This window comes from Seriola lalandi, unplaced genomic scaffold (genome assembly GCF_002814215.2).
Source record: "Seriola lalandi dorsalis isolate HSWRI2012SDOR001 ecotype SW California unplaced genomic scaffold, Sedor1 jcf7180002054898, whole genome shotgun sequence".
Taxonomy (NCBI): Eukaryota; Metazoa; Chordata; class Actinopteri; order Carangiformes; family Carangidae; genus Seriola; species Seriola lalandi.
This window is the reverse complement of record NW_019525450.1, coordinates 1,477,733-1,489,868: the sequence shown is the minus strand read 5'-3', so window position 1 is coordinate 1,489,868 and position 12,136 is coordinate 1,477,733. Positions and strand designations below refer to the sequence as shown.

At 40.0% G+C, this 12,136-nt stretch overlaps 1 protein-coding gene across 2 annotated transcripts in view; it reads left to right on the top strand.

The window, feature by feature from the left end:
* The window catches only part of LOC111672264 (neural-cadherin), a 232,992-nt gene that overhangs the window by 154,282 nt on the left and 66,574 nt on the right, over positions 1-12,136 (top strand). For both annotated transcript variants that reach the window (XM_023429642.2, XM_087180218.1), the window contains 3 exons: positions 3,776-3,903; positions 8,604-8,731; positions 9,537-9,660. In XM_023429642.2, coding sequence (XP_023285410.2) covers positions 3,776-3,903; positions 8,604-8,731; positions 9,537-9,660 — 380 coding nt within the window. The remainder of the gene's footprint in view (positions 1-3,775; positions 3,904-8,603; positions 8,732-9,536; positions 9,661-12,136) is intronic.

The window sequence follows — 12,136 nt, the reverse complement described above, 5'->3', positions numbered from 1 at the left end:
CCCCCACTCCCCCACTCCCCACCCATTCTCTCTCTTCTTGCTGCTATGCTTCTCCCCCTGTGCTCCTCCTTTGAGACCACTGAAGTCTGTCCTCATCTCCTGGGATAATGTCACGTCAATCTTGACAAGAACGCTCCTCAGACGTGGCAGGCGATCAGTTGGTCAATCTACCTTTTAACTGGGTTCTGGGTGTCTGTCTGTGCGTACATCGAACATACATATGTCCATATGCACATCTGTGAAAAGATCTTTTTAGTCAGACTTATGCAGGTGTCCTTTGTGGCCGTCAGTGTACACTGCCGGCTCTGACATATCTGGCTGCCCCAGTGTGGGTGTAAACGGAGGGTTGGCACTGATAGCGTTAGCATACTCTGGGGTTCAAGAAAGACAGAAATTCCGCAGAGAGTGAGGAGGGGGCAGCCTGAAGACTGGAAATTTGAGAGACTGAGATGAGTGAGATAAAGAAAAAAAAAAAAAAGGTGAAGGGTCCCAGGGGGGCAGTAAATGAGAGAAGGGAATGAATAAGGTGACCAAGATTTAAGGAGAGTGAGGTAGAGCCTAAAGACCACAGTGGATAAGTTAAACAAAGGAGGGAGGTTTTTGGATTGAACTGATATATTGAATTTACTCTCTTCTTTCTGGTCAATTGTCTGGCCTCTGCCAATATATTAAAATTAATTGGATCATTCCTGAAGTGCAGCAGCAACTCATTTTGCAGCCAGAGCAGGCTAAATCAACTTGCAGGTAATTGAAGAAAAGTTGAGAGGCAAAGAGAGGCTAACAGCAAACTTGCACTCCCTGTGGATTAAAAAATGACACAGCCAGGGCAATGGATTTTTTTTTTTTTTTTACCTGTATGAGAGGTAGCATAATGAAGTATGGGGCACTCATCACAAAGGCGCATGTCAGCTTTGACAAGGCAATTAGAGAAGAGCAGCATCTCACCCACTCAACAACACCTAATTTATTCTAGCTCAAGGTGAAGATGCTGTAAGATCTATCACCTGAAATCATTTGAGAAGGTGGCGATGATGCGATTGCACACAAACATTAAGGTTCAGGTTCACATCTTGATACATGTCATAAGTAAGCTTGATAGAAAACAGTGGTTTCATAAAAGGCACAGTTAAAAAGCGGAATGACAGTAGAAAGTGTATGTGAATTATTTGAAAGCAGCACAATGGAAAAAAAAAAAGAAAAAAAAAAGTCAGTTATGGTGAAAAACTAAATGAAAGGGTGAAGCAAGGCAGGAGGTAAAAGAGAGACAGGAGATGAAAGAGTGTTGATAGACAGACTGACATTGCGAGAGATGCAGCAAGAGGGATGACGAAAGCTCCGCTGAAGTCAGACACACGGCAGATTGAAGAGCAGTAAGAAGAGAATTTGATTTTTGTCAGCCTCTCTTTGACTTCCAACTTCTACTGACTCAAACTAAAGCAATAAGCCCCAAGAGGCTTCAGTTAACAGATACGGGGGGTCGTTAGGCACAACGTGGAGCTGATTATTAGTATTTATCTGGATATCGTCATTAATTGTGCAATTGTAGGAGGCTTCTGGTTAGGATGCCTGCAGGGCGCCTCACATTGGAGTTCTTACAGGCCCGTCAGAGACGGTTGAGAAAAGAGACGGCGCACTTACAATCGTTTCCTGTATCTGCGGCACATGGGTTTTGTCACCTTCCCCTTTAGGAGACCGGCGGCAGGTCAGAGTCCGCTCATTTCAATGGGAGTGGTGAATGTGATCACAGATTATGATTCTTTCACCCCATGTAGTCACCAAAATAAATATTGGATCCATTTTTCACAAGCCACAGATCTCCACAACATTCTGACATTACAATGATATTTTTTCAGACGGACAGACCAGGAGAAAATTGACTTTGTTCAAGACCTGTCGAGATCTGGCAACACAGATCTCTCTTCTCTCTTTTGTTTTCACTGCTGCAGCAGAGCTACTGACGTTGCTTAGCAATCTCAGAAATTTAGAGGGACCTAAACATGCAACCTTGATTTAAAAGTGAAAACTGAAATAAAACTTGTTTTACTTTGCTTAATAATACTATTATTGTTATCATTACTGAACTGTTTTTGGAGGGAGAGCAGAGAGTGTTAGACTAATATGATCTTGTAATGAGTTCATCAGATATAAGTTAGCAGATAAAAGCAAGCAGCAAAATCAGGCATAAATTCATACTGTTTCTAGTGTTGTATTGTTGTTAGGTTGTGACATGAACAAACAATCACAACCACGACCACTTAAGAGACAGTAAATGTATACCACTCACACTGTAGACCCGCTCACACTGTGCGTGTGTGGCTCAGCCAATCATAGCTAATCAAAGAGCAGAACTGTCTGTTTTATAAATGAACACAACGTTAGAAGTTAGCAAAACTCACACTGGAGTTTTGACTTCTATTTTTTGGGCTAAATTATAACTCTAGTATTCAGTAACAGTAACCACCTCAGTTTGCCGGACGAGGCGATAACCAGGAAATTGCCAAATGGGAGTACTCAAAATGAAACATGAGAACTAAATGCTTCGGTGGAAACTGAATCCCTAATTCTGCGGTGGGCAGCGTGGGAAATGTAGCTGCAGGGGTGGCAATGGGGAAAATTGGGAACAATGAGCTATTGGACATGAACTGTGACGGCCTATTATTATTTTTAATTGAATACAACCAGCAGAGACATACAACAGTCTTCACATAAGCCATAACTTCAAAACAACACAATTACAACATATTTTCTGTGAAGTCGCTGCAGTCACAGTAGTAATTTTCACATTTCCTGAATTGAATGTAAATCATTTTACTGACACAGTTTTTCTTTGGTTTTTTTTTTCCAGAAGTTTACTTCTTGTCCTCGCTGCTGCAGACTGCAGATTAATGAAAAGGTGTAATGTAACAATCAGCTGTGTGATAAAACACTGCAGAACACTAACATGACAGACAGCATTAATCAAAGCTGCTTCTGACTGTGGGAAGACATTTTCCACAGGCAATAACAGCAACAGGAGGAAAAATAAAATAACACCAGTTTTATCCTTTTGACCTGATAACATAGACACGTTAGAGGAGTAAAAATGGAGATCCGGTTTTATAAAGTCCAGATATTGACATTTTGAAAGTTGTAATGCGGTCTCTAAATAGAGGCTACTGTTGCACGAAGTAAGAAGTCAAGGCAGCCACAGCAGTATGAGCAGAAACAATAAGATGCTTAGTGTTCACAGGTATGTGGCTGTATGAACTTTTGAGGTTCGGCATGCATGATGATGGATTGCCAGTGCTGGTTGGCAGACATGTGATCCCGTAATTCCTCACATATGCACACAGCAAGCAGCCTTAACCACTTCATTAACTTTTAATTTCCCATTTGAGTAAATCAGAAAATAGAATGTAATAACTTTTGTCTGATGTTTGTTGACTGCCGTGAAATGTGAAGAAAAAAAAGAAGGATATCACAACAGGCTCTGTGCAGTAATCCTCATTAATGTTGATATACAGAGACAACGTTAGCAGTTTACCACACTGTCAGTGTGTACTCCATAATATATGCAATTTTATGCACTTAATTCTTTGGCATGCATCATTTAGTTACAGTGATTTCAATGCTGTTTTAGAGACTTGAACAGCATCAAATATTGGATGTCAACAAACCAAACTATTGACAGCAGCTCTTAAAACTCAATATTTCTTAAAACCTGCTGATTTCAAAGAAAGTAATCTCACCCCTCACCAATCCTCCCGGCTCTCCCCTTTTCTCTCTCTCCATCTAGAGCTGATAGATGGGACCCCCACCTTGAAAATCAACCACGGCTCTGGCACAGTGGTACTACAGTTGCCAGGCAACGTGAACGTGGCAGACAGGCGCTGGCATCGGCTGGATGTCCGCAGCAACAGCAAGGTGGGACGCTTCACCCATTTAACACCAACCGCCATTTATCACCACTTAACAAACAAGCTTCAAGTAGATTCACACTGAGCAAAACTAGAGGATGAAAAACAGGTTATTTTTGGGGCGGCTGTTTGTTTTTGTTTTTTTTGCTTTCAATTTCACACTTTTCTTACTAAAATCAAGAAATGTTTTCCTGTATTAAAACATTCTGTTGACTTCTGACTTTTGTGTAAAATGGCAGACAACTGCACAATTGTCATGTTGATATAAACATGCCATGTTCATCCTCTCTGCACCCATGTGGGCGAAGACATGTCACTTACTGATACAAGACAAGAAATTAAAGTGTATGAGTGCTAGTGATAATCTATGTCCTTCCCCCTGAGAAGAGTTCAGCTCCTATAACCACCTCTTTGTCCTCTGAGACTGCCCATGCTGTCAGCATGTTGAAGCAGATTATAAAGTAGAGGACATTACTACTGAACATGTTTGTGGATGAGGGGGAAAAAAAGCCAATAAACCCCTAACACAGTGTAGCTTTGAAGGTGATCTGCACCTTTGTTGGTGTTCACACATGTTGAACATCTACCACAATGGCTCACATGCAAGAAAGAAGTTGCTCTTGCATCTTGCAAATGATGTGACTGAAATTAGACTTTATATTATTGGGCAGTGCTTACGTCCTGGTATTTATGTCATTTCCACAAACTCAATTTAAGTTTTGGCCATATTTCATGCACAATTCTAAGAGCACCACTCTGAACCTTAGTTGTTATGAGTAGATAGACCAAAAATAAATTCTGCCTGTTCCATCAGTTCTGAACACCAGTGGCAGGGGAACATGCTCGATCATGGCATTCTGGACCAGTCATATAACAGCAAAAAAGAGAGCTCTCCAACATTGGAGTAATAATTGTTTGCCAAACAATAAACTAAACAAACGTATTCGGTGCAAACAATGATTCCTGTCGTGAACAAATGAACACTACCTTATAGCTGGGCTTCCAAAATTATTTCATCTCATGAACTCCAGATATCAGTCATTTGGCCCCATGCAATCCTACTTGACATGATTATTTCCCAAGGATCCAAATGGGGAAGATGTTAAGATGTAATTTAGCGGTGCAGAACTCTCTGCACTGTACAGTACAAAGGGATGTAATAGTGATGAGTGAGACGAATGATTGCAATGGCCCTCCTATGACATTTTCTTCCCAGGATCATTTCTGGCGAATTCAATTAGAGCGAAATTAAGCTAATCTTCATTTCACCGAGGACCGCCTTGAGCTCTTCACCTCCGAGGACTCGCTCATAACCACCGCCGTATAGTTCTTGTCCCTCTTAAATATCAAGAAGACAGTCAGTGATCCTATTTTTAGAGTCTTTGATATAACCCAGGCTGAGTACTTCCAGCCTCACAGTCTCACTCTGAGCTTAGGACGCTCTGAAGCAGCTGGACCGGCTGCATCTCAACCTTGTTTTGGGTGAAATCAACCCAACATGGATGAGGACCGCTGCAGTAAAAGCAAGGACTGAGTCAGATTTTTGTCAGAACTTTCCAAAAATAAATGCCTTTTCATGTCCAGCACCTTCAGAGGACAATTTGATTAAAACCTAAAATTGTTACAGTTAGGTCAATTAAATTTGCTTTGTGTAGATGCTTACTCAAAGACTCTTAATGTCACCCCCCTTCAAATAAACTATTTACACAAGCTTAAGTGCAGGCTAACCATTTTAAGAAAGGCCTGCAATCAGGAACCACTAGATTGCCACTGAAGTGTGAGTGTGTTAGTGTGTGTAATTTGTGCCCTGTACCAAACTGTTCTACACAGTAACATACCATCAGTGTAACAAAAAACTCACCAGTATTGTTCATCGTTTTTTATCTGTTAAATTTCTTTGGAATGAAAGACGTCAGGGTGAGCTTCACATTGACATATGCATGAACATGAGTACTTTGCTCGGTGTTCAGAATGAGAGCGACCAAATGAATACATGAATGCACCAAGACTTGGAATAATATGACAGCATTACCCGGAATCGCTTGACTACAAAAATGCATTGAGAATGTTGTTATTACAGCAGGGATTATGCTGCATCACAATGGTATTATTCTAAATCACAAGTGAATCTATTCAGTTGTCCTGAATAGTCAGCTTATCTAACCTGGTTGTGTGACGGCATGAGATCAAAAGCAGCAAGGACAGAGCTACTGTCTGGAGATTTACTTTGTGAGCCAGCAGCCAAGAATCTCACCATGAACAGTGTTTTAAACTGTGAACTGTATGGGATAAGGACAACATACAACAATAAACTGTAGGAATAATAGAGCAGAAGAAATTTGAGATCATTCTTCTTAAGGAAGCATTGCCATTGTCCTCTGAAACTATGGGAACTTGTAGCGGACTGAAGTTGTTTACTTATTGTTGTGAGTGTAAATTAAGGATGTCATGAAACCAATAACAATGATATTCCATGATTCCAGCTGAAAAAACAGAAAACAACAGAAGCTGCTGCTCACACAGTGTGCTAACACACACACCTCCATGTAGTGAGTGTGCAAGCAGTAGTTTAAATTGGCCATTAAGGCGACAAACCCATGATGTGAAAAAATGTATAAAAAGTCAGTGTTATATTCTGACAGACTGAACAGAAGTGACAGCAGCCAGCACACATTATGATCTATAGTTAGTTAGTCTGAGCAAGCTAGCGTTATCCTTTGTGAACACTACAACAGATGCCAGCTGTTGCAATTCACAAACAATAACAGTAACATTACAATCGAAGTTAAGTGTTGATATATACAGGGAAGTAAGTGTCAGTGTTTAATTCTTTTTTTAATCCACTGTTTATGTGCCTCTATCGACCTAGTTGATGCTACTGAGCTGGTGGTATACAGTGTATTAGCTGCTGTGTCTGAAAACATGTGCCTCCTGTTGATACTAGGTTTGAAGTAAAACTACAAGCCTGAAGTGACAAACATCCTGTCATTTTACTGTATATAGTAAAACCATCAATTATACAGTTCATTACCTCAGTTCAACGGCTGTTTCAGTGTCTTTATGCAAGTCGCTGTCCAGGGGAACATCCTCAGTCGTACCGGACAGTTTAACATCACCTACTGTATGATATTATCTCGCCCACCTCCCTTTACTGTCATCTTCTTTTGACAGTAACTTCATGTCAAACCCTTCACTCTTAAATTTCTGTCACAGCTCTGACGACATGTCATTGACATCAAAAAAGGCTGGGTCTGTTCTTGGCAGGAGTCTGGACTCACTCAGAACTGTTGTGGAGAGACGCATACAATGTAAGATGGAGGCCATCTTGGACAATACCAACCATCCTCTCCACAACATTCTGACAGGACAGAGAAGCAGCTACAGCTGCAGCAAACGTTTCATCTCAGGAGATCCTTTGTTCCCACTGTCATCAGGCTATACAACACCTCAGCCAAAGGCAGTGGACTAATCTAATTATTATTGTTTATTTATTATTAACATTTTGAAATATTATTATTATTATGAATATTATTATTATTATCAGCAATGAGCTAATGGACACATGAATTTCCCTTAGGGAATAAATAGTAGTATATATCTATAAGTATCTATCTATCTTTTTATTGGTAGCTCTATTAATATTTTCTGCGATTTTTGTGTGACTTTCTTTTTTAACTCTTTGGAAACATTTTAGTAACTAAATCTTTAAAAATGTGTGAGTGGAACAGCTTACAGCAATTTATGGTTTTGTTTATGCTTATGGTAAATTCTTATTAAAAAGCACTCATACTAATGAACAGCTGATGTTTTTCAGTTTGGAAGAGGCAATTTATTACAAGTATATAAGTATATATACAAGTAGAGATTTAAACTAAGAATACAAAAGTGTTCTTACATATGGCCTAATATGTTTATTAATCATGTCTAACATTATCTGAAGTATAAAGATTGATGTTTTACCGTTCCAAAGTGGGAATATGTTAAAGTTAATGCCCTACACTAATTTATACATTTAAATATCTGACAGAGATATTGCAATTAAATCATCTGTTCTTCGGACATATAAATGAGTTTGGCGAGGTTGTATTCTGACAACATGTGAAAGCTTTCATCACAAATGTGAAAAAGGTAAATTCATTAGTTCTGTGTATTGTTTCAACACAGTACTAATGGCTGCAACTGCATGCTAAAACACTAGCGCACACAGAGCGTTGTTAACCAGCAGAGTAATTGTGATTAGTTTGGTGCCAATTTTTATATCAGGTAAGTGTGATGTGAGCTGCATGTGTAAGATTAAAAAAAAACAAAAAACATTTGTGTCTGACCTTGTCTTTAACTTTAATGTTACTTTGTTTTGTTTCGTTCATCATTTTCTTATGTTACTATTAACCTTTAAAGAGAGTCAAACAGTAGAAGGGATAAATGACTTGAGCTTGAGCTGATTAGAAATAGGTTGTCATGGCTTGTGCTTAACCAGCTTAAGCATTTGTCACTTTAAGAAGAGACATAATAAGCAGCAGCAATGTATTATGCACTAATGAAATAAGTGACAGTAAGACAGGCAGATACAACTATAGTTATAATGGTAAAAGGGCAACAGGAGGTAAATTCATTGTAAAGGCAATAATTAGGGAGCTTTATTGATGCATATACTGTCTGATAACATTAGTCCTATCCAGCACGTGCTTGTTTGTGTGTTCTCTGCAGGAAGTGCGTTTCACCCTGGATCGCTGTTCAGGGGCAGCGGTGATGGAAATGGAGGGTCTGGGCAGCTGGTTGACCACCGAGGACCACTCCTCCTGTGAAGTGACAGGCGTTACACCCAACACTGACAGGTACGCACAGACACCTGAGCGTACACATACACGCATCTTTTTTTCAAAGAGAGCTGTGACTTTATGCGTGAGGATACGTGGCGGAATTTGTGTCAGGGTCATTTGATGTCCTTTTAATTGGGGCCAGAGGAAAGACTTTTGATTTCCAAGTCGTTACTTGACGTAAAAAGTGAGGGGAACATAATCATAGGGTGATTATCATGAAAGGGCTGTGGACAAATATACATGTAAAATGAGAATAAGCTCATAGGATGTATAGACTTTTATGCTTGTATCACTCTGTACCACTTAAACTGTGCATCACTCCATTCTTATCTGTCTGCTGTTAATGTTTTTTATAGAAACTAAATGAAACTCAAGTTTCATCCATCCTTTGCATGGTATTGTGGTCTTCATCTTAAAGCTGCACTTATCAATATGTTTGTATTCAAAAAAGATCAAATGACTAAGTGCATTATGTAAACGCTTACACATAGTGACAAACCTACAGCTTCAGCTCTAAGGAGCATCTTTTAGTGCATTCTTTTGAGGGTCACCTTTGATTTTCTGTGTTAAATGTTGAAAAGCTGATAACATTAGGTTGGTCATAAGCTACAGCAGTGGCTACAAAAATGTCACTAATTATGCGGCAAAATCATATTGTGTTCAAATATGTCAACACCTCCATGTTTGAGTTCCAAGTCATTCCAACAATTGTATCCAAATGACAAGGATATGGCAATGCATGCATTAATTGTACCATGAGCCCTGATTGTCAGCAGTGCCAGTTTGTATATGCGTGTGTCCGTGTGTTTGTGTGTTTCAGACACCTGAATATGAGCCAGGTCCTGCAGCTTGGCGGTGTCAACGAGGACATCCCCTACATCTACCCCCAGCTTCAGCATAAACACTTCGCCGGCTGCATTCGCAACCTCGTCGTGGATAGCAAGGTGACACACACAGAAATGACACATATACACACACACACACACACACACACACACACACACACACCCCCACATATAGCCACACAAACATTAGCACACCAGGACGCAAGCAAACTCAAGCTCACACCTGCACTCAGCTGATAAATGGATTAATAAGAGGTTTTCAACATTTACAGCACCCTTGTGCGACGTAAGAGATGTTTTTTTTATGCTTTTAACTGTAACCTCAAAGCGCCTTCAAATACTACATATGTGCGCTCCAAGGGTGAAATGGAATATGAACCTTTCCACTCTTGCCCAATCTGACTTCCAAGTCAGGACTTTCAAGTAACCCTCTACTGCTCTGCTGGAGGTGAAAAATTAAGGGCTCCATGCTCGACCATGACAATCCGAGCCCAACCCCAACAAAACCCATACCATTCCTGTATGAACACAGGCCTCAGGTATGATAGCCTTTTGTGAACCCGCTGCCTTCGAAAGCCTGAAATTTTGATTCAAATTTTATTTTCCGCCGCATCAAATAAAGTTTGGCATCAAATAAACCTGTAACTAAGTGAGAAATTTTGCCACTGCCTGTCTAAAACTATTGAGTTTTGCTAGACATAACTGTATTTAGACAAAAATGTCATTTTAGACTGAATTCCCGCTGATGCAGAGTGGGTGAGATGTGGCTTCCCTGAGAATCAAAAAAACAAATGGAAGAATGACCAAGCACATTAGCAATTAGATGTAGATTTTTTGCTCACTGCTCATATATGCAGTATTTCACTTATGAATCTTTTAGAAGTAATATTACTTGCTGCCAGGGAAAATGTCTTACTCTCATATTTGCATCCCAAATGAGCCTTGCATTCAGATTTACATTCGATCTGATCATGGCACTTTTGGAGGGGAGCAGTGATTCTCATCTTTTATGACACTTTCGTAGGAGGCAACAGAAACTTTGACAGGTTGTTTTTGCCACAGTCTTGCTTGCAGCTATACTGAACACTGCCGCAGTGACAACTTCAAATTGGATACAAGAAATGAGCAACTGCTGGACTCTTTCAGTGAAGCTAGTTCTTCAAATGTTCAAGTGGTGGGGGTTGAATAAATGCATGCTCTTATTTTGTAATAAAGAAACAAAAGTGGAATCAGGTGTATGATCTTGATAGACATGATACTGCAGCTGAGCAGGACTTTATTTAAAGCTGAGTAATGTTTTATCTAAACCAGGGGTTCCCAACCTTTTCCAACTCGAGGCCCACTTGAAAATGTCAAAAATGTTGGCGACCCACATCCGACCCAAATAATGGGTTCTGCAAAAACAGCATCTGAAACATGTTGCACCACTTTCAGTATTACAGAGTTTTGAAGGAGCTGTCCATCTGCACTACATAAAATGGGCTGTCTGCAATAGGCTATTTAACAAATAAATGATTACGAAATATATAATGGTATCGCTAAACAAATAAGAAATAAATGGATAGGCCTGTAAACAAACATAAAACCAATGTAGGTCTATGCTGTAAATTAAGCATGGGCAAAGCCAGACCAAACTTAAATACAAGCAGCAGCCATTATTGCAAAGAAACAACATTAAAAAATGCCAACAATATGAAGACGTCATGGTTTTAAAAACAACAGTCCATCACCAGTGGATTTACTTCCTGCTCCAGTATGTGTTTGTCCTTTTGCACTACATGCAACATCCACTGCTGGCTCATACAGGGGCTTTCATCCCTGACACGTATCCACAGCTGGTTCATTTTCAATGAATGAAATGATGTTTTATATCAAATCGAGAATACACAATCAAAACATACACAAATTCAATGTAATTATACTGTAAATTCAGCCTATAGGCATAAGCAGAAGAAAAATATTTAAATAAGCAAAGCAACAATTGCAACAAAACAAAATTAAAACATTGCACTCGTACTTATTGATAATTATAGAGCAGTGGATTGGTTCAACAGTAGGTCAACAATATGTTGACTCATCTAATGAGACGGCTGATGTTGCATAGCTGCCACCAAATGCTTGATGTCTGGCACAACAGTGGGAGTCTCAGTGGAAGATCTGGCTCAACAGTCGGGATACTTAGAAGCAAGATGAAGCCAGATGTTTTTCACTCGCTTCTGTGAGAACACCAGTTTCAATGCGGTGTCGCAGGAGAGATCCACAAGACTGTCTTGCTCTTTTGCGCCCAGGGCTGCGAGGGCCTCGTCGCTGAATGGGTTTTTCTATCCAACTTCACTGCGCATCTGGGATGGGGAAGTATTCGCGCAACTGGGTCTTCAAAACCTTGCAGGTGCTCTGTGATAGCTTTGGTTATGCTGATGGGAACCGGAATCTGTTCCTTTGTCACAAAATCTGACAGATTTTCAAATGAGTCATAAGTTGAATTGTCGAGTCGCTGAACCTACAGCTCCAGTTCTCTTATGGTCACTTCGACCTTATTCTGGACATTGAACATGTTCACTGCTGTTCCCTGGAG